The sequence below is a fragment of the Squalius cephalus genome, assembly GCF_949319135.1.
Source record: "Squalius cephalus genome assembly, chromosome: 25".
Lineage (NCBI taxonomy): Eukaryota > Metazoa > Chordata > Actinopteri > Cypriniformes > Leuciscidae > Squalius > Squalius cephalus.
The window spans coordinates 28,224,559-28,252,460 of record NC_137146.1 but is presented as its reverse complement, the minus strand read 5'-3'; the positions used below and the strand labels follow the sequence as shown (position 1 = coordinate 28,252,460).

The following is a 27,902-nucleotide window of genomic DNA, read 5'->3' as shown; positions in this document are numbered from 1 at the left end:
AAAAAAAACTAAAAGATTTTCTAAAAGCAATATTCTAAAGAGATACAAAGACAGTGTACGCCACCAGATTTCGTCATGAGTCATTTTGTACCCACTACTTTTAACTTCCGTTGACCGTTTTCAGTGGTTATGAGGAGCAATATGAGAGAAACATTTTTGTAATCATTGTCTGACACAACAAAAAAAAAAATTAGAATATTCATTTTATTTTAATTTTCGTGTTCGCATTTATGAGGGGAAAAAACAACGTGTCAGTTTACGGTTATGGACGTGAGCGCTCTAAAAGCGGCACTAAAAGACTGCTTTAAAACTTTCACAGAGACCTCAAACAGAACAGCTGCCTTTCTTTAAATTGAATTTCGTTTTGTATTAATTATATCTTAATTTTAATCAGTGTTTCTTGAACCATTTGCCTGGATTTAAGAAGTAAATATAGCAGACAATCACGACATTGGAGGCCCCGGCGATATCTCATAAATGAACCGAAACTCAGCGTGTAATGAACATTCACATTCACGGCGTATTTAGACACATTTAGACGCATTCATAATCATTACTTTTACCGGTTCTTTGTGGCAAGCTATGCGTGCGGTCGTGCGCAGTGCGGCTATATTACGTAAACACTCATGATCCATATAAGTAGGCTAATTAAATTAATATAAAGGGGCGATTTGTCCATGAATTACTTAAATGAACAACTAGCCTAGTATACTAGTCGACTAGAAAAAAAAAACAAAAAAAAACTTTTAGTCGAAAGCAGCCCTTATTCCACATATTTTCGAACCAGGCAACATGACATCTGTGTTGAGCGAGCGACCGGAATGAATAGAGGAGCGGAATATTCAGAAATGCGCTCTCCACTCACGAGCTCTGATCGGAACAAACCCGAACCTCACTGTCTGCTGAACTTGCAGAATCATCAAAATATAATATTTTCTAATGAAGAATTTTAAAACTTTATTGGTGGTAGTTGAGAAGAATTCCTCTTTCCATATCTAAATCATTTCGAGTGCAATATAAATGTACATTACTGTTATTCTTATTATATAAGAATAATACGTATTTTTTACAACATTTTTAACATAATAGAGAATATAAGTTTAGCGTGTTGTGTGTAGGCCTATTTCCTAATTATAAGCTTTTGGTGAAATTGCAACAAAACTAAAAGAGTAAAAGTGCATAAAAACATGGCGTCGTCTCAAGAAATATCTGCGTACACACGAAACCACTGAAACCGATTTTAAAACGATGTAGCCTAGTAGGCTATACATACCAGACCAGGCACTGTAATTCTGCCACAGTATACTAAAAACGGAGAAGACTTAAAGCATGCGCATAAACCTTGCGCGCTATACAACAATAATATTAGGCACAGCTTCTTTTTTTCTTTTCTTTTTTTATCAAGAACTTTGTTGAACAATATGAACAACCATAAATGGTCTGGTACAAAATATGAGTCACGATATTCGATAGTTAACGGATGCATAAAGCTTGCCACAAAGAACTGGCAAAAGTAATCATGTGTCAAGTATAGCAAGGAGACATTTTAATTGTTTACTAATAATCTAGTGTTTTATGTGTCAGTCAAAGATGTTGACAATGCTGACTCGTCATCTTCGTAGATATTGTGAACGTGCCTATAGAGAGAAATGCACACTTACATAAGAGAGTTGTCTGTTTCTTTTCGTTTTGAATTGTTTTGTTTAAAAGTGGACATTTCAAGCTTTCTAGATACATTTCTGAGTTTCGGTTCATTTATGAGACGAGCTCAGTTCACGAGCAATGCAAGTTATATCGCGCCGGTGCCTCCATTTCCTGATTAAATAGTCTTAAATGCGTCTTCGTGGACAGAAACCAATATAATCTTCCTGATTTAATCACGTAAAACATAAGTCTAAACACAAGCACCACTCTTCTGAATGATGGTAACCACAAACCTCCAAGAGTTTGTAAACCAATTGTTTGTAAAACATATTTAATACTTACAAATTCAAAAAAAAAAAAAAAAAAAAAAAAAAAAATTTTTTTTTGCAGTGTATAGGCTAAATAAAACGACATTAAGAAAGTTATTTCCAAAATGTAATTAATTGCACAGTCTTTGTTTTAGCTGCTTGTTTTAGCTGCTAACAATTGCACAGAGTCAAGAAAGTACAACCACCCACCCCCCAGGTCTGCCGATTCAACCCCCAATGCTAATCGATCTCCTCTCAGGGAATCAAAAGAAAACCGGTTTTTCCAGTTTTCACCAGCGTGTGGTTGGGGTTTTAATCCCTTGCATTTCCTTTGTTTAAATGCTATTTAAGCAAATCTACTATACATACGCTTTAAGTTATTTCAAATGAATGTTTATAGCTTAATTTGTTGATATCGCGTAACTTAATTTGACATATGTTGATATAACCAACTGACATTGTAGATTCCATTGCATGCCAGGAAGAGGCTTATGCTTTGTTTTAAGTAATGAGCATTTACTATAATATAGCCGCACTCAAGCGCACGACCGCACGCATAAAGCTTGCCACAAAGAACCGGTAAAAGTAATGATTATGAATGCGTCTAAATGTGTCTAAATACACTGTAAATGTGAATGTTCATTACACGCTGAGTTTCGGTTCATTTATGAGATATCGCCGGGGCCTCCAATGTCGTGATTGTCTGCTATATTTACTTCTTAAATCCAGGCAAATGGTTCACGAAACACTGATTAAAATTAAGATATAATTAATACAAAACGAAATTCAATTTAAAGAAAGGCAGCTGTTCTGTTTGAGGTCTCTGTGAAAGTTTTAAAGCAGTCTTTTAGTGCCGCTTTTAGAGCGCTCACGTCCATAACCGTAAACTGACACGTTGTTTTTTCCCTCATAAATGCGAACACGAAAACTAAAATAAAATGAATATTATATTTTTTTTTTTTTTGTGTGTGTGTCAGACAAGGATTACAAAATTTTTCTCTCATATTGCTCCTCATAACCAAAACGGTCAACGGAAGTTAAAAGTAGTGGGTACAAAATGACTCATGACGAAATCTGGTGGGTACACGTACACTGTCTTTGTATCTCTTTAGAATATTGCTTTTAGAAAAACTTTTAGTTTTTTTACTTTTAGAAAAAAATGACATAATTATGAATCAAATTATTATGAACAAGTAATGAAACTGTGTCAAAATTCGACAACACAAAGAATGATCCAAAAGCGATATAACGCACATCTCAGGTTAAATTAATTATAAAAAACAGGGAACATTTTGTAAAAGCAAAACTGAACAAAATGCATAATTAAAATAATTGTATTAGGCTATGTGTTACCGAATATTTAATACCACTTCCCCATAATGTTGTAATTATTTTTTTAAAACAACATCTGTCAAACTGTCAATCAGATACCTCTTATCTGGTCATTTTTATTTTATTTTAGAAGTCATAACTGTTGATCACCCTTTATATGGATTTTGTGAATATGAATATTTAGAATATTTACAAACTGTCGGCAAGACCTCAAGCCAACCCCGGACATTCTGAGACTAACGTGGAAAAATCTTTATGCTTAATGCATTAAGACAGTTTAATTAAAATATAATTTAATGGCAAATCAGATGCGCCCAACGTATGCTACGCGTTGTGCTGCGACATTACCTCACAAGAAATATCTGCCCAAGAACAATCACACAAGAAATATCTGCACGAATTAAGAATCTGGGTAAGTCGCATTATTTAAGCCTTGCATTATGTTAGGATGATTTTGTGTATATATATAAAAAAAATACTGCTGGGTTTTTACAGGCAGAGCCACGTGCATTATGCTCACACTAAATTCTCTGTTGTGCTTAGTATAAATGCGCATTGCATGCACAATCATCTTAATAGTTGTACAAAAAAGTTATGCGCTGGCAAGAACGTCACTTTGCTGTTTTAATAAAAGCAATGTTAAATATTCTGCATGCACTCATCTCCTGGAAACCACAGCAATGACAAAGCATATAAAAAATCGTAAACGTTGTCCAATACCCCTTCTTGTCTTAATGAACCTTTTGCATTTACAAATATTTTCAAATGTCTGTATAATACAGTAGCCTACTGTAAATATTTGTGTCTATTACTATTTATAATTTATATTTTATTGTGGATGTTTTCTCACAATCATGACGTAATGTGAAGTAAAATAAAAAATCTAATGTAAAGTTGTTTTTTATGCGCCACCTGGTGGATATTCTGTGAAGCGAAACACATTGAGGGATTTTTTTAATTAGGCCCCCCCGAAGCACTTGCAGAATTCTGCGAGACTCTACGAGACGAATTGCCGAATGCCGCGGGAGAAAACGCGCGTTTTTAAAGGCCAGATCTGTACATTATAACTGGTCTTATTTGTTGGACCTATTTGCATCCCGAATTGTGATTGTCATGTCACTTCTTTGCATACATTTAACTTTATAAGTGTATGTTTTAAAAGTTCAGCTTCTTTTAGCATGACAATCATGGTGCGAAGCTCAAAAAACAGCACTGCAACAGTAAAAAAAAAAAAAAATCCATTTTACACATTTTTACTTGAAAAAATAGAGAAAAATGTGTCCTGTGTGAGTGAACCCTTACACTTAACATGCTGATTCTGAAAACATAAAATGTGCGTTTCACTTAGATGTATCATACTGTAAATACAGAAGATGTGCATGCATACTGCCATACTGCATACTACTTCCTTTAAAAACAGTAGGTAGTATGCCATGGTGAACACACTCATGCTGTCAGGCAATCAGAGGCACTTGTTGAGCAGGAACAAACATACTTACAACTTTCCAGAGCTTACAAAAGAGCTCCCTCAACAATTCCCACCAACACATTCGTCAATCTCTCATTTAACAACTGCACTAGCATCCAGGTAACATGCTGCATTGATTTCTTCCCCCTGTGAGTTACTAAAGTTTCCCACATCCAGTGAACAGATTCAAAACAAATATGGCTGCATGGGGAAATAAATGTTGTGGCTTGACCTTTCTGTTGGCACTGGAAAAGACCAAGTACACAGAGTGCGAGTGTACAAAGGGACTCTGAAAAACGAAGATATTATCTGCTGAGAATAATTGTGACCATATGAGAAAACAAAAGTTGCATTGTTGTTGTCGATTCCTAACAATTTATCATTCACAAAATCCTTCCAAACCACATTTAAAAATAGAAACGTTCCTCAGTGAAGTGAGAGAAATTGGAACAAAACAGGAATTGAGCAACAATAAGTCGATAACAATAACTTGCATTTTTCTGAAACAAGTTCTGAAAAACACATCAGATTTTTAGATGACTGGCAAAATGGGCGTCCCTCATGGGATATCAAGCCAACTCATCAGCGGAATTAAAATAGAACCTGTCACACATTTGTCTGGATCTGGCCTCAATAGACACCATAAATCCAACTGTCAGTAGACATCAGCGTTCAAATTAATTGCGCAATTAAGATTCTCTTAGCTTGGCAGATTCAGCCTCTAATGGATCCGTGAAAAGTCTGAACTGGTCATGAAGAGGAATTTAATGTAGTGTTTAATTACTATTCTGTGCCGAGCTGAAACGACGTTCCCGTACACCCTGTCATCTGGACCGTTCTGCCAGATTTTGGATTGGATTGACGAGTTGCTGTTATTGAACAAGCCAACAGTCGTGAGCATCTACTCCAACTTGGAGAGAGTTGCAATTGACTACAGATGGGTGCATTATTGGAACATGAAAACAAAAAGCTCATCGTCATTCATAGGGTTATTTTCTGGGAAGTTGAGTCCCAAAATAATGCATATAAAATAGTTTCAAGAGTGCAAAACAAGCTTTGACACCAAGTTTTCCAAGAAAACCAACTCAAAACTGCTTCAGAGATCTCCTTCTGATCTATCAAGATTACCATGAAAACAAATCAAAAGGCTCAATGGAGACTTCCTGTGGTCAAGACTACAGGTGTGTGTGTGTCACAATTTGTTTTGAGTTTTGTTTTCACTTTCATGTTTCATGTCTTTTATTTTGTAATTTGGCTTAGTCCAAGGCTGAATCAGAAATCTCCATTTAAACCCTCAATCCCTATTTCTTACATTAGTCCACTAATACTGATCACTTGAAGGACTGAATGAAAACGAGAGAGTGAATTCGGACAGTCATTGAGTGTACAATGACTATACGCACGTTATTGCTGTGCAATGTGTTTTCGGAAACCACAACAAATGGATGTCCCCTTGAATAATGCCCAATATGAGGGTATAGGGGGTGATTTCGGATTCAGTCTAGGTTCCTGGTTTTCACATGTAATTCCCTTCCCATCATGTGCTTCCCTAGTCTCTTGTGTCACATTCTTATTGTTTTATTGGTTCGTTGTGTTCAGGTGTGTCTTGCCTGAATGACTAATCAACTTAGTCTTATAGGGGACCTATAAGGCCCCTTTTCAAAGTCTTGATTCTGTTTTTGGCCAGGTTTTCATGCTTGAATTTTCAAAAAACGTTATTTTTAATTTCTTTGACAATGTTGCGGCTCCTCTCTTCCCAGTCTGTCAGTAATGCTCTGTTTAGTTCCTGTCTCAATGAAGCCCCTCCTTCTGAAAAGCCCAATGCGCTCTGATTGGTCAGCTGGAGCATTGTGTTGTGATTGGTCAAGCTGAGTGCGTTTGGGAAATATCCCGTCCCTTACCATAACCGTCAGTTTCAACACACTACTAACTCACTCAACCAGGCCCCGCCCCTTTATTCTGTGTATGAATTATTTAAATGAGAAATATTGTGACATGTTCGTTCCTGGAAGAAAACTCAAGACTGACTACAATGAGTACAGTTTCATGGAGTTCAGAAACACTGACACTGATATAGAGAATAGCTCCCGCTGGAGCGACTTTGTAACTTTGTAACTTTGCAGAGCTTTGAGCTCAAGCTCAAACAGCAACAAAACACACTAAAGAAAGTTGAAAATGTAAAAAAAGAAAAAAAGCATAATAGAACCCATTTAAGGAAGTTGAATGTATTTCTCAGTGAGGTGCATTCTTGTGTTCAATAATAGCTTAACAGTAGCAAACGGAATCAAACTGAACACAGGAGTCTCCAGGAAAAAAGTTGGACTATTATGTCATTAATACAACACTTTAAAAGCACAATGCTGGTGGTGGAACACTCAATAATAATAAGAAATGATGCACAACAGAAGATATGGTGTTATCACTGTGACTGGGTTTTGTGAAGGTTAGGAACTGACACAGAAGTGCTTTATCTACATAAGAGCTTGACTGATGGACGGCAATCGAATGGACAGAGCAGCGGTGAAGTGAAGAGAGGCTTTTATTCCGTCACACTGCAGCGTTTGTGTCCCAAACCAGACCACAAAACACTGGCCAAAATGCCATCATAACCAAATTAATATGATTTTTTTATTATTATTATAAATAAATTAAACATTTCGAAGTTGCTACCTCTTCCAAGTACTAGAATACTCGTGTCCATCCCCAGTCAAAACACTTTATTGCTACCAGTTACTTGACTGAACATGCTAATGTCAATCAACACGCCTCATCTTTAGCCAAAGCTTTGGAGGTAATTCCTATTTATTTTGGTTCCTTTGTTTCCTCGCCACTGGTGTGGTTGAAGACTTCACAATGACTTATTTCTTTTGCAGAAGAGAAGGTGGTGATATACAATCTCTGCTTATCACTGTGGCTTAGCAGCGGTCGCAAACACGCGTGACTTCTGAGCGCTCGCCGCAGTGCACACTGGGAGATCAAAAGGAACGTTAAATTGCGGCCATCTCCGACCAGACAGCCGGCAGGAGAACGCGGTGGGCTTTATGTTTACACGATGGAATTGCTTGTGTGTGTGTCGTGTTGTTTTAATGCTCTCACGCCGCTGGCCACATTAGTGTGCCGGATAATTGCGTTTTCTGGCATGAATAATTCAGCAGCAGGGTGTTTGTCAGGTCTCGGAGAGTATTCGTGTGTCTCAGCAAAGTGGCAAGGTAAGATTTCATCAAGTGCAGAATGTCTGTCAAAACACGTTTGCTCCCTCGCCGCTGTTGTCAGTTCTCTTTTTTTCCCTTCTTTTCTCCACAGTGGAGTTTTTGATGGCTCCCTGAGATGCCTATCACATCTCTCATTCTTTCCCTCTCTCTCCATCTTCTGGCCTATCCGTCTCCTGCTGTTTCGTTCTCCCTCCCTCTCCTCCCAGATACTCCCACTTTCATCATTTATCCTTTTCCTTCACCGTCTTGCTCCCTCAGCATCAACCGCACAGACTATCCACAGCTCCTCTGACATCCTTTTTTTCCCCTTTCTGAAACACAAATGATTGTTTTATATTCAAGGCTCTCTTCCAATTCCGAAATAAATAAACCTGATGCAAATGTTAAGATGCCAAGGAGTCAGACGTCACTGTTGTGGAGTGCCAACGGACTGTTCGCTGCCCATTTCATGCATGTTGCACACAAAATGGAGCTCTTGCAAAATCCAATCTGATTAGCTTTGCACAATTTCCGGGAGTTTGTGTATACAGGTTTCTTATTGAACAGCGGAAAACAAAGCCCTGTTTACAAGTTCACAGACTTCTTCAATGGCCCACGTCCAAAGAACAACTTGTTGGTAGATTTGCCAAAGTTTGTGACGTACATGACAGTGTTGTGTCCCATTTCAAATGAAACAAACTGACATAGAAAACGTCAAATCTAAAGGCCCCAATAAACTTTCTCCAATTCATCAGGGGCCTTATGTGATTGAATTGGAATAAGCTGCAATGTAGACTGAGTTTATGCTGGCTAAAGTCTTATTATGTGAGACTAAACTCTGTTCCAAAGCCTAGCGAGCTGCCGGACTGCCTTCATAGGCAGCTACTTTGTAATCAGGGCTTGACATGAACTTTTTTGCTCACCAGCCTCTGTGGTGAGTGGTTTTCCAAAGTTACTAGCACTCAGCAATTTTGACATTGATACCATGGGGAAAAACTGCCATATAGATATTTTAATATTATCTCATAATTTGGCAGCAGGTATTTTAGGCTGCTGTCACTTTAAGACCTGACACACAGATCCATTATACTGTTACACATGCATTTTCTTTCTGAACTTGTTATGTTCACTTAAAACATAACTGACTGTGTTTACGTGAATACTCGCCAAGACTTGCATTTTGACATTATCCTGTGTATTTGACTGTTTAAGAAAAATAAACGAGTACTGAGGGTAATGAGTATTGGAAGCATTTTAGACATTTCAGTATCAGTATTGAAAAATCTATATTTTTAACAAAACTACATTGCACTTACTTTATTATATCAGATGCTTTTTTAAAAGACTACAAATATATATATATATATATATATATATATATATATATATATATATATATATATATATATATATATATCACATGTAAAATTCAACCTGCCAAAGTGGCTAGTAGGAGTGACTGTGTTACACACCACTGTTGAAACACACACATATTTGGTGGGTTGGTGGGTTTCAAGTTTCAAGTACATCTTTTTTTTTTTTTTTTACGGATCTCTAGACCTTGATTTTTTTTTCATTCCACTGTTCTTTGTGTCTATTCCAATAGCATTTGACTTTAGCATTCAAAAGTCTGACACCGTGTCGATGCGTCAAAGTGACCATAAATACTCAGATGTGAGTAATACGTCAGAAACGGAACAATGCATCAGTTTGCTGTCGGTGACTCGTCACAACACATTTAGTGTGGACACAATCACTGATGAGATCTATTGGCTTGTGTCCGGTGTAGACACTGTGTGAAACCAGACCGACGCTGCCGAGTGCTGGGAACAATCACACTTGGGCCAAGGTTCTGTGAAAACCCTCTTACACAAATAAAAGACTTTCCATTAGGACTTTCAAAGGACGATAACTATAATGATAAATATATAGTTCTAAATCATTATAAAACAATGGCATTGCACAACTATAACTATAATGACACAGATAAATTATATGGTTGTCTGGAGGGGATATTTGTTCTTTATTATTCAGTTCCTTTAAACCATCTAAACTAAACCATTGTTAGTTCTTTTATGTGTTCATAATTTCTTTGTATGACAGCGTGGCCAAAAATTATGTCGGCACATTTAGTCATGTTTTATTGCGTTATCATAAATAAAATAATTGACTACAAGCACAACTCTGCAAATATGCTTACAAAATCTTTTAAAAAACATTTTTTTTTATAATATTTCAAAGAAGGGTGAATAAGTCAATTTTCCTAGGTGGGGCATCACTTCTGGCCACCAATGCAGTTACAGTTATCTTTAAAGTTCTTGTTCTTGTTGTGAACAGCCCTTAAGACTGACCCAAATGTGTCAGCGAGTCTCAATCTACCTGTCAGGAGCAGCAAACAAAGCAACAACTCAGTTGTTTAAAGATCAGTAATCTCATGAGTATATGACACTTTGAGTGGCACATGACCTATAATTGCACTCAACTAACACCAGCCCAGAGTGCAGAAGACTCCAAGGACAACACTTCATCGATTCCTGTTTGGAGTTCACTGAACATGCCGCCTCCTCTCGCTTCTCTTTCTCTTTTTCTCTAAAGGGCGAGGGCCGGCCGGGGGCATCAAAGCTCATTTTTCTGCGGTTCCCTCAGGACTGGACTTCGGCTGTGAGCAAAGGTTAAAGCTGACGCCCCTATCAATAAGTCACTGCCTCTGCCAGCTCGCATTTGACGCTCACACTTTCGTAAAATGTCTGCAATTCCCTAGACGACTGGAAGGCTAATCGCATGCATGCAGATAAATGAAAATAAATAAATAAATAAGATCCCTCAGCGTGTTAGGGGTTAGAGCCAACTATGTCCAATTTCGCTCTATTACATTCTCTCACATTGCCATTATGCTAATTTGAGGTTAATTGTGTCATGTCTTTAAATACCAAAAAGCATAAGTTAAGTACTTGGCAGTGATTTATTAGACTGTAACCTGTCACTGTGGCAGAGCATGTCACTCAGTCTTTTGATTTAGAACTTCCTCGATGATGCGTTAATGGTCCGGCACTGTGATTGGCTCACATGACAACCTTCCCATATCATCATATAAAACCACCACGCTCTCTCTCTCTCTCTCTTTCTCCCTCCCTCTATCTCTCTCTCCCTCACACACATCTACAAAATAGCATCAATAACCGTCCGCTGTCCTCTCTCTCTCCACTTTATTTGCAATAACTGTCAGCGGTGGAGCGATGCTTTTGTAATCTGATTTTTATGAACATACTTGTATGGATTATTGAGATCCTTTAATGCCTGAACCGGGCGCGTTGCGAAGCTAAAGCCTCCTGAATGTTAATGTGACAATAAGAGTAATGAAGCATCCAACAGTTTATCTCTTCCCTCTCTTTCTCTCTTCCCACCCCTGTCGTTCGGATGTCTTAAACTCCAAATTTTAAGGGGGAGTTGATGAGAAACGAGGTGGAGTGGGAGAGTTTGTGAAAGTGTGTCTTCATGATGGCGTCTTTAATCAAATCTTTCCTGAGCCAACGGAAAGAAAGTCAAAGCTCATCTCCAACCACTCTCAATCACTCCAAGAATCAATACCTTATGGGAACACTCCATTTGATCATTTTGGAAACATTATGCGAACATTCTCTGAACATTCTAAAATTCCACGAACGATGTATAAATATTGCTGTGCTAATGATTTGAGAACATTAAACAAACATTCTATTAACGTTTCTGGAAGAATGTTTGTTCATAACTTAGAGAGAACCTTGCCAGAACGTTAGTCAAAGTTCAGGGAACGTTCTCTCTTTGCTGGGAATCTTCCATTGGTTGACAAAGACATTCCTGTGGCGATATTATGATGCTCCTTGCATGTTTCGCAACACTTTCAAAGTGAAATGCCCAGTGATTGTCACTAAAAGCATGTTTAGTTTTATCCAGTTTTATTGCATTGGTTGTTGTATCACAGCAGTTCTGTAAACGAAATGACACACCACTAATTTGATGCATTATGAACTGTCTTTGGACATATTTCAGAGCGTATCACCTGAGGAAATCAAGCTAAAAGCACTCATTTACTTGGGTTTCATTTTCAAGAAAATCTGCCAGTGATCAACGCCGCTAAGTGAAGTATTCCTAAAACTAGCAGTATCCTACACATTTCAGACCATATTTAACACCTGATAAATAGTTTTAAAATTCAATTGTTAACATGCATGTTATATTCTAACACATCAAACCTAGATGAAGTTAATATAGGATTACACTTTCACTCACTGCATACATTTTGAGTACTTTAAATTCATATTATAAGTTTTAAATAATGGCAGGGTATGATAGAATAAAATTACAATGTTTGCCATATATATCAATTTATTATCAGCCATTATCACTCTTTTCCAAATCCTCACCAATAAAGTTTTCACCCATATAACATTATTTTACATTATATTGGTTTTCTCCAAGTGAATACGTACTCTTACATGATGAGAAAAAATCTGCATATATTCACAGCTGAGACATTTGATACTGTAATTGCAGGTTGATGTTGCACGAACACCAAACAGCAAAGTACAATTTGATTTAAATGACTGCCAACTCCCTTTAGTGAAGAGACTCACTTGCAGGAAACACACAATATTCACCTTGGATTAATTCAGTCATGTTAAACGATCACTAAACTGCACTGGCTGTCGGCTCTAGACTTATATTGTTTATTGTTTGTTTATTATTTAGATCCCCATTAGCTACTCCATAAAGCAGCAGCTACAGTATTCTTCCTGGGGTCTTAACAATTTTTACCAAAATATTAACATCAAAGCTGTACAACAATGAAGACAAAATACAGAAGTGCACACAACATCATCTAAGTCGTCTAACTCACACGTGCACACACACACACTGCACAACACATAAACACTAACCATAACAACATAACAATATAAGCTCTTCTATGTACAAAATATTACCACTCTCTGGGTATAATATAAAATATAAAAATCACATTTCAATTACCATAGCTCATTATACAGTCATTATTAATTACATAATTTCAGTTACTCCAAAGTAAATACAGTCTCAATCTTTTGGAAAAACTAACATTGTGACTCTCTGAGACCAAAAACAACGGGAGCGAATTCCATGCCACCATTGCTCTATAACACGATGTTCTTTGAAATTGATTTGTTCGACAGGCAGGTAACAAGAAACGCCCTTCACTTATATGATACGTATAATTTTATAAAACAGAATAGGGGCAGTAGCCTGGAAACACAAATATTTCCCATGCTTATCCAGACCTGGAAACTACTCAAATCAGATCCCATACTTGATCATACTGCATAGGAACCCTGGAAGAGCAAAGCAGGGACTTTACTGATGCTGTAAACAGCAGTTCATTGAGACAGCCAATGGGAACCTTCCACACTGACTCAATAAAGAAGATCTTTATGGAATGTCGACCAAGAAAAAAATCTGCATACAAATGTCAAGGCAGCCTGGAGTTCATTTGCACTCCTGAATTATCTATTATGGAAATAATAATGACTTCAAAATGAGTTAAGGCGGGTGGCAGCTGCCTCTGTGCCACACATGTGACCTAAATAGGCCCGAGGCAGGGAAGGAGTTGAAGAGGCCATTTCATGGTGCTATATGAACTCTGTGTGATATCGAGAGACCGTTTTACTGGGGCCATTGTTAAGCCATTTTAAGAAGGTTGCACATTTAGGTGTGTGTGTAAGAGTGTGTGACTCACCACTTCGCGGGGCAGGAAAGCGTCCTCTTGTCTGACGATGAGAAGACCTACAGTGCCTCCCATGGGAGTCGAGCGCAACAGAGCCACGACCTCCTCCTGAGTCTTCCCATTCAGATCCACTCCATTCACCTACACACACACAAAATACATAAATATTTGTCTTAACAATAATATTATTTTTTTACGTCAGTATATTTTTCAAATACATGTTGTAAACCATATGCACTAAACCAAACACAATAAATCCTAAAGGATACTATAATGACATATTATTATATTACAAATGATATTATAAGTGTATATAATATCAGTGCATCATGCCTGGGATGCAGTTTCAGAAAGCACGCCAGAGTTTTTTTTTACATATAAATCACATATAAGTTCTCAATATCAGATTCATGAAATAAAGTATTTAAGGTTGACCTGTGAAAAAGTGGCACTTTTTGCTCAGTGGCTGATGCGAGTCAGGCTGGGTGTTTAATAAAGCAACAAATAAAACAGGAATTGCATTCTGTGCAATTATATCTGATCAAACATTTCAATTAATTGCAGTCGCATTATTGTGACCATGACAACAGGAGATAGTCCTCATATTTCTATGGCAACACAAAGGCCCAGGGTGAACCGACAGCTCTCTGAAAGGCCTCGACTCCATTAAAGCGATGAATCAGGGTTTGTTAAGCCAAATGGATGACGTTCTGGCTCCACGGTCGCATCTGGCATGAGAGCCTGCAGGTGTTCTGCTCCATTTCTAAATGAAATGGCCATTGTTGATTGGCTGTCGTTGTAAATCAGCCATCAGGCATAGTTCTTTTTGGCCATTCTCTTTTATGAACATTACTAACCTTCCGAAACTAAAAAGGAAAGTGCATCTCACAAGGGAGAGAGGAAAACAATGAGACATCTCGTCTCCGATAGACCAAGCAGAATGAACTAAGGAGGGAAATCCTCTGGAAAACAATGAGTCGTCGGTACTTCTGTATGACACAGGGAACGGAAGGAGTTTGTTGTTGTTTTCTTTAATATAAGAAAAGCTCAATAGGCCGTATGTAGCCCCGCCCCTTTTCAGCGCGGCACTCATTGTCTTTTGTCTTCCCGTTTGTATTTTCACTGCAATCTTACGTATTTATGAATGAACGGCTCGTTTTAAAATCTTCCCGGTCTACTGACACTTGTTAAGACATCTGCTTTAAATATTACAATGCTCATGATAACTTTCAATTACTCTACAATGTAGTAAATCCAATTCATCAGATAATTACTCCTCGACGACGCCATAGAAATATACAAAAAACGGAAGTTCAAAGACAATATGCGCGCTTGTTTCGCATAAAGTCTATTATGCTGAAATGTCTGTACAGGAAGTTGAGGAAGCGGAAGAGGAAGTCAGAGGTCATGTGATGCTCCACAGCTTCAGTGTTCCTCACCTCTAGCAGCCGGTCTCCAGCTTTCAGACGGCCGTCCTGGATGGCGGCTCCACGGGGGAGGATATTCTTCACATATATGGGGGCCGAACTGCCGATGGGCACGTCTCTGGAGGTGATGCTAAAACCCAAGCCCTCCGGACCTACAGCACAGAAATAACAAACAATACACACGCAAATGACTAAAGAGTCTGTCTGTGGACCAAACATGCTGTTACAGTGACGACAGACTGAGAAGATGATTGCACTTTTGTTATATTTTTAGTTTAGTTTGAGTTGTAAAATGTTGCTTTTTTTTTTACACCACATATTTTGAGTCATTTAAACTTTTCTTGAAAATTGTTTAAAGGTTTTTCAAAACCATACGACACTAACATCAATATAAAAAAGTTCATTATTAAATAAAGAATATAATGTGAGCAAAGCTTGATCTGTGAAAAAGTGTTAAAACTGGACGCTGATGTGAGTCATTTGTTGAAAACTTGCATAATATTTTGGTGAAAACCATCATTTATTTATTTTTTCAGGATTTTTTGATGGATAGACAGTGCAAAAGAACAGCATTTATTTGAAATATAAATCTTTCGTAACATTATACAGTAAATGCCTTTACTGTCACTTTTGATCAATGTAATGCATCCTTGATGAATAAAATAATTAATTTCTGAATAAAATCAACTAAAAACACACCCCACATTTCTGAGCAGCAGTGAATCATGGTTTCACAAAAACACTTAGTTTTAAACACTTATAATAATCATAAATGTTTCTTGAGCATCAAATCATCATATAAGAGTGATTCCTGAAGGATCATGTGACACTGAAGACTGGAGTAATGATGCTGAAAATTCAGCTTTGATCACAGGAATAAATTACACTTTACTATATATTCACATAGAAAACACAATTTTACATGCTAATAATATTAATATTTGATCAAATAAATGAAGCCTTGGTGAGCAGAAGAGTCTTCTAACACACACACATAAATATACACAAAATATAAATATATATGAGTCATTATATAAGTCATTGGCCCTTGCGTTGAGCTAAAGCGTTGCAAACGTTTAGTGAGTTCTATATTTGACACTGTCACTTGGATTGCACACCGGCCGCAGTAAAATTGCAGCCCTGCTCAAGTCTACTGTATCTAATAACTAATCTGAATCCATCCGACGGGATATTTTTAAGTCCGTTAACAGCACAGAGAAAAAAGTGTGTTCCATGACCGCCTGTGCGCACAAATACAAATTACACAGGCAAAAGCCAAGCATATGGCAACACAGGCCACCATAATTAAACGTTTCAGACCCATCTGGGTGCACGGCGTAACCGCAGTGTGATTTCAAATTTAGACACGTGTGTTTCGGCGGCACGCGCTTTACAAATGTAGCGGGACAGTAACATTACATGCTCGGGTCGTCACGCCAGGTCCTACAGGATGCATGCATTTGCCTTTCCTTATTGAAAAGAGGGCCGACTCCCTCCGAACGCAGGCTTTGAAGGGTCTTGATGTGCACATGAATCAGGCAAATTGAGCTTTACAGCTTGCCACAGACGTTACTAAATCCTGGAAAATGTAGTTAGGGGCTCAGACGCAGGGTATGCACAGCAATTTGCTCCCTGTCCACAAAATGACCTTTTTGGGAGTGCCAAATGAATACGAATAGGCAGATGTAGGAGAAGCGGAGAGAAAAGAGTAATGGTCAGGACACAGAGGGATCAGTAAGGTTGACCTTATCATTTGAACAACGGCTGTAATGGTAAAAGAAAAGGCAGTGGGGGAGATAGAGAGACTGATAGGCCGGAGGAGGGCACACGTATTTTTATCTGGAGACACATTTGTAGCCCTCAGGACTGTCTCGCTCGCTTATATAATAACTGGGATATGTCATGTTCGTGGTTGGCTCAAAAAAAAAAAAGGAAAATGTTTCAAGAGGTTAAATGGAATATTCCAGGATCAATGCGAGTTAAGCTCAATCAAAAACACTTGTAGCATAATATTAATTACCACAAATTTATTTTGACCTCTATTTATTGAAAAGCGTGGGGTTGGAGTGAGGCACTTAAGGTGGGGTCACATTTAACTCTTTCCCCGCCAGCGTTTTTGAAAAAAGTTGCCAGTCAACGCCGTCATTTTTGATCATTCAAAATGCATGTGAATCTGCAGTGGTCGAGTGGTACAGTGGTTACATGGTACAAGTCGTAGCTATCCGAGGCTAAAGTTGTAATTACTAAGTTCTACAATCACGTGAAAGGTAGAATAGTAATTAGGACATGACGTGAACGCACCTTATAAAGTAGCCTTGGCCACTCAATGTATAAAACTCTAGTTCTTATCCAGTACATGTCTAGAAGAAGTCCTGGTTGACAGTGATATATTTAACAAGTTGTGCTCCGTCCAGTCGTCTTCAGCGGGGAAAATCCCTCTCTACGACAGCGTTGGTTGGTTATTTCCCCCGCTCTAGCTAGAACATGTCAGCTGCACTAATGGATTTTTAAACAGCAACTGCATTTTCTTGTTGTATTATATGTCTTATTGTGGTATTGTAATTTCAAGGAAGAAAAAATAATACAGACATAATTGAAATGTGGGACACAAGCTTACACCGCGGGACAAAGTTGGCTTACCCTGATAATTCCGGGCCGAGAACGGTTTGTAATTGTGTCGAACCAACCTCAGGGGGAAACATAACTGGAACTGTTCGGCACGACAGTGGAAAAGCAGCTGTTGTTTTTGTGGGAGGAATCCAACCATTTTAACAGTAATCACGATCTGGAATTTTGCATGAGGCGAAAGATTTTTCCACACAGATTTGAGCAATTTTACAACTTTGTTGCTATGGCATCTTAATGCCATAAACAATAAAATGATAACTTTAAAGCTCAAATAAAGCAAAAATGTTTATTGAAGAATAAATGTAAATGATTTAATAAAATTATAAACACATTTCTTTTAATTACTCCAAAAATTGTCCCAATTTGCAATTTCGCATCCAATGTACAAGCCATTTTGTATGTTTTTAAAGATGATTTTTATTTTATTGTATGTGTGTGTGTTTGAGAGTGTGTTTGAGTGTGTGTGTGTGTAATGACCATTAAGCCACAAATGCATTTAATTGAACTTAACTTTGATTGAACTCAGAATATTCCTTCAAACTCCCATTCCTTCAACAAGCCTGACCAAGTGTTACTGGTCTGGGGTCAGTGGCTGTGCTGGTCTCTAAATGGTTTTATGTTTGTTATGGTGCCGGGCTAAATGTTCCAAGACATACGGCCACAGCCGGGAGAACCGAAGCCAGAGTCAATAACAGTCCAGCAAGGCTATCAAACGCCACCTGATGCCTCCTTTAGGATAATTACTAGAATCAAACTCCCAGCCATTAGGACATTCAGTAGTTAACGGCTTACAATCAAGTAATTACAGAGATGGAACACTAATAGGCCAACACTAATTAATCACGGATGTGGTTAGGTCTCCTTTCAGGTTTTTTTTTTATTATGTGAGAGGAAGATAATAAAGAATGCTGTCTATTTTACTGTGCCAAAGTCTTGAATCTTCAATAAAAAAGGAGGGTTAAAATATGGCCAATGTAAGGCAGAACAGAAAATTACAGCTTGAGGAAAAAATTAGGAAAATGTTCTTGGCAATCCATTAATTTAACAGGGGTTGAGAGAGAAAGAGGGAAGAAGAGACAAATGAGAGAGGACGGTGTGGTCTTAGACCTCATAAAATACTATTTTAAGATTATCATAACAAAAAAGACAAATGTACTAATGGAAGAAGTAGCAAGGCTCTTTAAATGAGTGCAGTTGATGCGGGAGAAAAGCAAAACCCCATATCCACATGGCCGGGAAAAAAATCATATTTGTCTTATTTTCCATTAGTATATATGAATATTGTTAAAACAATATAAACTTAGTTGAGAAAATTCTGAAAATGTATATTAGAAGTAACTGTTTAAGATCATCCCCTTTTAAGAAACCTAAAAAATATATTATAATAATAATAATAATAATAACTATTAATATTATTAAAACTATTATTAAAGGGCATTGAAGATATTTGTTTGCCCTTCCAGAGTTCTGGGGGAAAAAAAGTTGTAATTTCTGTATAGAATAAATTACTAAAAAAAAAAAAAAAGTAATAAATGATGGTAACCTGGTTAATCTGTAACCAAGGAACAAACATTTTTTTAAACATTGAGAAAAAGTTGGAAAATGCTGGGGAAATAAGAGAGAGATGTGGGCATAAAATAATTTTTTTTACATTTAATTTTTACTGATGCGTTTAAAAATGCCTATAAAAACACAGATTTCGAGTGAGCCATTCACCACTCCAGTCCCTTTAGCAGAATGAACTTTGAGTTTAATCAACATTAGATGTATTATTTTATTCCAGTAGTGCACCTGTCACTGAATAAAACTTGAATGTGATATAAAGACAACATTGTTTTTCATAAATCTCTTAGTGTTTTTTATTTGGTGGTGGTAAAGTGCCCAGAGCAAATAAATCTCTCAGCTGGCGCAGAAGTGCTGAAGTCAATCCGGTAGAGCTCTGACAGATTAAACAGCTTCTACAAGGGTCAATATTTCCAAAAAACAGAGAGTTTTTGTCCACATATCAGCTTCCAGGTGACGTCCCGGGCCGAGAGCAAGCCTTTGGTGTTTGTCAGGGCATGTGCTGGTAAGAGTTGAAAGCTCCCACCGAGCGTGCTGTATTTAGCCTATAACAAGCCCTTCTCAAAGCCAGTCCCCGAGCTCAGTCCAGCACTCGTGCCAGTGCTCCAGCGTTCAACATCTGCTACACCAGAGCCAGACGAGCCAGCGGGCACCATGCCCTGCGTTTGTTCATTTCCCCTCTCTCTCTCTCTCTCTTTATCTTCCAATCGCAGGGGGAGAAGATGAAGATAGTAGACAGTGTTGCTCATGTTTGCTTTCAGGGCTCTTAGGCAAGTGTTTTCCAGAGAAGCCTGTGTTCCAGTTACTATCCACACTACATAGTACACAAAATTAGAAGTTGTGTCCAGAATCACACAAAAAAGCCACTTGTTGAGTCCCAATTTGCCTACTTATACTATGCAGTAAAAGTATATACTCTTTTTGAGAAGAAAAAGTATATACTTTTGAGTGTGAAGCAGAAGCTTTGGGACATACTATTTCATCACAATCACGTCTTTAACTGACGCTATGTCGCTTAGTTACGCGCAACCTGTCACTGTTTAAACTGCCCTGTCAATCAACTTGCCACAGTTAAAATCATCCACATTCAATTAAAATTAATGTCATTTTGGAGAGAAATGTAGTCGCAAGTTGACCTGCCAGTCATTGGTCTTTCATTCGGAGAACTCTTCTCATGTTTCCACAATGATGCATTTAAAAGTTAATGAGTTCACAATGCTGTTTTAGATTAAATATAATGTGGATGACATTTAATAAATATATTTTTGTCAGGTTAGATAGGCTATTGATTAATAATCACTCAAACCCCTTTATCTTAACTGCTCTGCTTAACCGTTGGTCTTTGTAGTTTTTTAACACTTTTTACTTGTGTTTGTAGTTCTAATCGAACCCTCGTCCACAGCGCAATGAGTTTTTATACACGGATCTGCACTTCGGATTCTAACAGGAAAAAGTAGACCATCCGGGTATCTTTGGAATACTCATTTCAACATACAGTACTACGATTTGGGACACACTAATTTCGAATACTATTTAGGACGGATAATATGCAAATTGGGATGCAGCAACTTTTTGGATTTCAATATGCAAACACTTAAGAGGTCTAATAAAGATTGGAACATTATTGCAGTGATTATTATGTTTCTAGCATGTTATATGTTTGGCAACAGTTCTTCTAACCATAATTGATGGAGTGTGTAGCTTTTCATTTCTTAGGGTGCTTTCACACCTGAACGTTTGTTTCAGAACCTGGTGCGTTTTCTTCATTGTTTCGGTTCGTTTAGGAATGTGTGAACACGGCGATCACACTCGGATCTGCACCAAAGCAATCGCTCTGAGATCGCCGTGTTCACACATGCCTAAACAAACCGAACCAATGCAGAAAACGCACCAGGTTCCGAAACAAATGCTCAGGTGTGAAAGCACCCTAAGAAATGAAAAGCTACACACAGACCATTTGCAAAGGAACTCTGGGACGGTTCGCTTGAGATGTGGAAGCATTCTGACCCAATGGACCAATGAACCAAATTGCATTATAATTCATAACGGGAAATGTAGGAATAGCAGTAGTGATTCTGTGAGTGAGCACATTAGTTATCTCCGTTGAAAACCAAAAGAGCTCATCTTCATCTTTAAATGTTGTGTAATATCGCTTCTCCGTGTGAGAATGCTGTCTCAATGAAGCCTTGATTCCTGCATTTAAATTATAACATTCGTATAGTGTTCGCGTGAGTCTTGACACTGTTAACCTCGAGACAGCACTGGGAGATCCAGAGAGAGAGCTTTGAATTTGCTGCAATATTAATACGAATGTAGTATATAATTTAACAGCGGGAATGACGTCTACAGTACATTCGTATAGTGTTTGCATGTGTCTCGACAGTTTCAAATAAAGCCACAATAAGCTCATGGAGTGAACTTGTCAATCATCTTAATGGATGACGCAGAGGAAACTCTGACCAATAAGAAGACAGTTGTACTCGCATGTGACTTGCACAAACACATTTTGGTACGCTTTGAAAGGCTGCCTTGTGAAAGCGAACCGAACCAAGAAGAAAATGCAACATTGTAACAAATTAAATACATGTTTCGGAACAAGACAAATGATGTATAGGTGTGAAAACGCACTTAAACAACCATGTAGGAAGACACATCATGGCCATATTCCAGGATGAAAATGTATGCACGTCTTGATGGGAATGAATATTGTGATGTTATTTCCATCAAGAGGTGAATACATTTTTGAGCAAGGTCTTGTGTTGAGAATGCAAGAGTCCAGCTCTCTGTAAAGTCTCCAGCACATCCCAAAGACTTTCAATGAATTTAAGCTCTGGATTGATGAGTGGAAGTGATTCTTCATGCTCCTCACAACCATTCTTTCACAGTTTGAGCCTGATGAATCTTGACATTGTCATCCGGGAATATGGCCATGATGTTCTTCCTACATGTTTAAGAAATGAAAAGCTACACTCAATTATGATTAGAAGAACTGTTGCCAAACATATAACATGCTAGAAACATAATACTCACTGTAATAATGATCCAATCATAAACTCTTAAGCATTTGCCTATTTAAATCCAAACTTTTTTTGGGCTGGACAGTGTATAAAGCTTCTGTTAAAAACAGTATGTCAAAGATTCCCTTGTGGTGGAGTATCAGAGGTATTTTTGCACATTTATGCATGTTTTTCCAACTGATATTACCCACAATCCCTTGCACCACAGAAGAGATTGTGACTATTCATTTGTGACGTTTTTAGGCCGAAGCATCACCGAAGAGTGACTATGTTTCTTAACACACATAAGTACACTTTTAAAAAGTGCACGTTGTAATAATGTAAAACTGAGTTTTATTAAAGTATATATTTAAACCATTGTGTTTTAATAATCTTTTGCTGTGCCTTAAAGTAGTACACATTTTGATGTATTAACTAACACACTAAAGTGCTTGATTATAATTAAGTTTTACATTGGAAAATGTATATATTTCAAAAGTACCAAATTGCAACTCCGTCAATACAAATACATTCAAATACATGATCTACAAGTTTCAATAGAGATTCCATTAAAGTGTGTCTTAGTTTAGGATAAATGCTTATCAGCACAATTTAACATTATTTCAATAAACAATAGAAGTAATTATGATATTACATATAAATACGTACTGAAGTCCTACTCAAGTGGGTCAAGAAACACTCTTAATAAACTGTATTTAATATAAATGTACATTTTTCTGCAATTAAGTGTCTAAAAACATTACATTCAGTTCGCATTCATGTGAAGTATATTATTTCTGCAATAAAATGTGTTAAAGTGTACTTATTTTTCACAAGGGCTAAGCTAACTAGGATGCATCCCGATACTGTGAGGACAGTCAGGCAACTTTTAAACCCCAATATTACAGTCCAAAAAGCCTACACACACACACACACACACACACACACACACACACACACATGTGCTATGCTCTTAAGTAACACCCAAACGACATTCGACAGGCTCACAACTCCAGCTTTTCAACGGCTAGCGTGGCGTTGGCCTCCCCGACACACTGGATGTTTCACACTGCGCTGAAGCCCGGCCCATTTGTTGTCAGGATTTAATTGTGTCTTTACCGCTCTCTTCTCCTGCTGCGCCAACCTAATAGATGCGCATACGACAAGCCCGGTGACAAAGAAAGCTCGTTTTGCTCTTTCATTTAAACAAGCTGGAGCGTGTGATTACGACATCGCTAAAATGAGGACATGATGACAAAGAGAGAGGAGGGGAAACAACATCAGAGGAAGAGAAAGTTTTCTGGCTTGACGTTTGAGAATTTTCTTTTCTAAAGCTGCCGCTAGTAGAGATCAGAAGCGCTGCTGCCTAAGCAGTAATAGATATTCCTCAGACGTGGGTGTGTGTGTGTGTGTGAGCGCGTCTTGGTTTATGCATAAGTATGCGTGTGTTTGTGTCTGTTTGGGTGTGTTTGTCATATCTCTGATAGACATTTCTAGTTCTCCTGCGGTGTGAAATGCTGAGATGCAGCTGCCGTGCAGAACAAATGGGATTTGGACCCATGTGTGAGTGTGTATACACACTTCCTGACAATGGCAGATAGAGTCCTTTGAAGTACTAAACTGCATTAGTTACACAATGCTAGGCACTACAGCAGAAAAGATACACCACCGTTCACACAGATATCATCAGCTATTAAAACAGCAGAAAATAGAGGCAACTTCAGAGGAAAACAAGCAAATAAATAAATTAAAAACACATATCGCATGTTATTTATTTTTTTCAAGGGCGTTTCAATAAATAAGATGACAAGACTTCTCAGGGGAGTGTATTGTTTGCATATGCATCTGGATACTGGCATCCAATTAATGACTTTGGTTATTATTCCAGTTTAAACTTATTGCGACGCGTGTTTATAAATGTGTTCCAACGGTTTGTTTAAACAATACGCCTGTGCACAAATCGAGGTCGATCTAGAAAGGGTTTTCCACGTCAGGTGTGGAAGAACTTGTCTTGACATCTGGTGGAGCACGAGGTCTTCTGAAGAGACTAGAAACTGATATGGAGGATCAAATCCCTGTTAAAGCCAATGGCTCAAATAAAAAACATATTTAAAATTTATTTTAAATTGATTTAAATAAAGCAGAAAATAAATACAATAATAGTACTAAAATGACTAAAACTGAGACTGAAATAAAAATAAATTAAAGCAAAATAGAAATGTAAAAAAAAAAATAAAAAAAAATCTTGAATCATATAAATGTTTTTAATAAGTTATTAATATTTATTTTCAGAGAGTGTATATTTAATATGAGTACATTATTAGTGTATTTTGAACTGGGATGGATGGATGGTGGATGAATAGATGGATGGATGGATGGATGGATGGATGGATGGAAATGGAGGGATAGATGGAGGGATGGAGGGATGGATGGATGGATGAGTAGATGATGGATGGATGGATGGATGGATGGAAAGATGGAGGGATGGATGGAGGGATAGATGGATGGATGGATGGATAGATAGTGGATGGATGGATGGATGGATGAATAGATGATGGGTGGATGGATGGATGGATAGATGGATGGATGGATGGATGGATGGATGGATGGAAAGATGGAGGGATAGATGGATGGATGGATGGATGGATGGAAGGATGGATGGAAGGAAAGATGGAGGGATGGATGGAGGGATGGATGGAGGGATGGATGGAGGGATAGATGGATGGATGGATGGAAGGATGGATGAATAGATGATGGATGGATGGATGGATGGATGGATGGATGGATGGATGGATGGATGGATGGATGGATGGATGGATGAATAGATGGATGGATGGATGGATGGATGGATGGATGGATGGAAAGATGGATGGAAAGATGGATGGATGGATGGATGAATAGATGATGGATGGATGGATGGATGAATAGAGGATGGATGGATGGATGGATGAATGGATAGGGGTAAGAAAAGACACCCCTGTATTATCAAAATAATTCATTATGCAGTGCTTCTTCTCAAGTAAACTGATCTTGTTTCAGGTAATTTGTAGATATTCTAACCTAGAACAAATACGAAAAGATCAAAATGGAAGGAACAGAACCTTCAACCACAGAAAATCTGTAGATTTCCACAAAACTGGAACACATGCTATTCTACTCTTTACTATTCTACGTTTTATGTTTCACTCGGTGCTTGTTTAAACACTAAATATTTTGGTAATTTTATTTCTACTAGCAATAAGAACCATTTTCCCACGCTTAAATTCATTCAGATTTGAAAGTCTACTAATTCCATCTGGACCTTCATCAGACATAGCAGGATATTCCCATTAACCAGGTTCATTTCCTCATAAGAAAGACCGTTTACCTCGAAGCGCTGTGAATGATGTGTATGATGACCGTACCTTTCCTCAGCTGGACGTTGAACTTGCGGCCGATCTTTTTGGAGTATCCCACGGAGGAAGTGGCGCTGGTGGGCCTGGAGGTTTGGGCTGGGCCTGTCGGGCTCATGCTGGAAGAGCTCGCTGTGTGTGATAACGTGGGATAGCTCCGGGTCGAATCCGCTTTGGACATTCTCCGCGGGCTGTAGTCCACGCCTCCTCCCAACAGACTACCAGAACCAGTCTGAAGACCCAGTTCATTCTGAGACAGCAGCTCGTACTGGGCTTTCTTCACCGCTGGAACTACATGGAACAGGATGAATGGAGAACGCATTGCCTGTCTGAACAAATTCTGGGCCCTGAGGAAGAGAACACCACACACACACACACACACACACACACACACACACACACACACACACACACACACACACACACACACACACACACGTCTCAGTAAGGATGTATCTCTCTGTCGATTACAGAACAGGCTCATCCTAAGTACTGGGATTGTTAAAAGCAGAGCACATGGAGAGGTCGAAAGGTTGCCTTGCTTAATCGCTGGCTAATTGTACTAGTACAGTTGGAAACAAGGTTAATTCACATTATCTGCCATTTCCATAATCGCAAAGCCTTGGGGAGGAAGCAGTGAAACGTATTAGAGGCAGGAAAGCAGGATCTGTTTTCATAAGTGTGGCACATGGAGGACAATAACTGATCAGACGTACAAGACACGGGCAGATATAACCTGGATAAGTCAAAGAAATAAATAAATAACAGATCATGTTATGATGGAGTGGTTTATAAGTAACTGATGCATATTATTTTTTATAAGAAATATTAAATTGCAATGAGTAACAGAATGAGGTTATTTTATTAAAGGAATAGTTCTCCGGGATAAAAAAAAAATAAAAAAAAATAAAAATCACTCAAAAAAGCATCATAAGAGTCATGAAATTAGTGCATATGCTATATGACTTACACAGTACCGTTCAAAAGTTTGGGGTTGGTAAGATTTTTTTTAATGCTCACCAAGGATGCATTGATTTTATTAGAAATACAGTAAAACTGTAAAATTGTGAAATATTATTACAATTTAAATCAGCTGTTTTCTATGTGAATATATAATAAAGTGTAATTTATTCCTGTGATCAAAGCTGAATTTTCAGCATCATTACTCCAGTCTTCAGTGTCACATGATCCTTCAGAAATCACTCTAATATGATGATTTGATGCTCAAGAAACATTTATGATTATCATCAATGATGTAAACAGTCGTGCTGCTTCATATTGTGATGAATAAAAAGTTCAAAAGAACAGCATTTATTTGAAAAAGAATCTTTTGCAAATATGTAAAAGTATTTAGTCACTTTCCATCGTCTTTGCAGTATGAAAAAAAATTATTTGACCCCAAACAGTTGAACAGGTCTGAATCTTGGTATAGAACATCTGATATTTTACAAGCAAAAATTGTAAGCTACGGAAAATTTTCAGCAAATAATATTTAAAATGTCAGCCTGTTCTTCATATAAAGCAATCACATGACTTTAGAAGTGCACAAGTCATACAGACCACTTTTATGTTGCTTTTTTGGTCAGATTTTGGAAATGTGAAGCTCCAGTGCCCATTAACTTTCCTTTATATATAGAAGCACAGCTTGTGTTCACTGGAAGAAAGAACGTCGAATGGGATTAAAAATATATATATTTTTTTTTTTTTGGTGTAGGCTACTAACACCAAACAAATATAAGACAAGCACATCGATATCACAGGTTAATTTCACTATTTTGCATATAGATTGTTTGACACGGAAAACTCAAACGCAGAGGAATACGAGCTCAACAGCCGTGTGTGTTTCTGTTTACTCCTTTAACATAAGAACCATTGCAGCAAGTTATTTCCATCTCAATAAACTCTTCATTAGACCAATCTCTGCATCTAGAGAGCAAGTAGCGTCTCACTTTAGGGACGCCCATCTATTTTTATGCAAATGTGTCCCGACCCGCCTCCAAAGCGAGCGGTGTGTGTGTGTGTGTGTGTGTGTGTGTGTGAGCAGACGAGCAGAGCTGTGACACGCGGCTAATCACCAAACTCACTCTGTCTGATTGAATAATAAATGACTCCATCAACGCATCATTACATTGAGTTAGATCAACCGCTGATAAATATTTACCCATGCAAACAATCCAATAAGATTAGAATATCGTTATGAATTATAACTCCACATGGAG

The 27,902-nt window shown here is 37.9% G+C and overlaps 1 protein-coding gene across 3 annotated transcripts in view; it reads right to left on the bottom strand.

Annotated features, from left to right (window-relative positions):
* Positions 1-27,902, bottom strand: part of pard3aa (par-3 family cell polarity regulator alpha, a) — a 461,686-nt gene that overhangs the window by 216,214 nt on the left and 217,570 nt on the right. For all 3 annotated transcript variants that reach the window (XM_079863216.1, XM_079863217.1, XM_079863218.1), the window contains 3 exons: positions 25,696-26,030; positions 15,117-15,256; positions 13,690-13,818 (listed from right to left, as the gene is read on the bottom strand). In XM_079863216.1, coding sequence (XP_079719342.1) covers positions 13,690-13,818; positions 15,117-15,256; positions 25,696-26,030 — 604 coding nt within the window. The remainder of the gene's footprint in view (positions 1-13,689; positions 13,819-15,116; positions 15,257-25,695; positions 26,031-27,902) is intronic.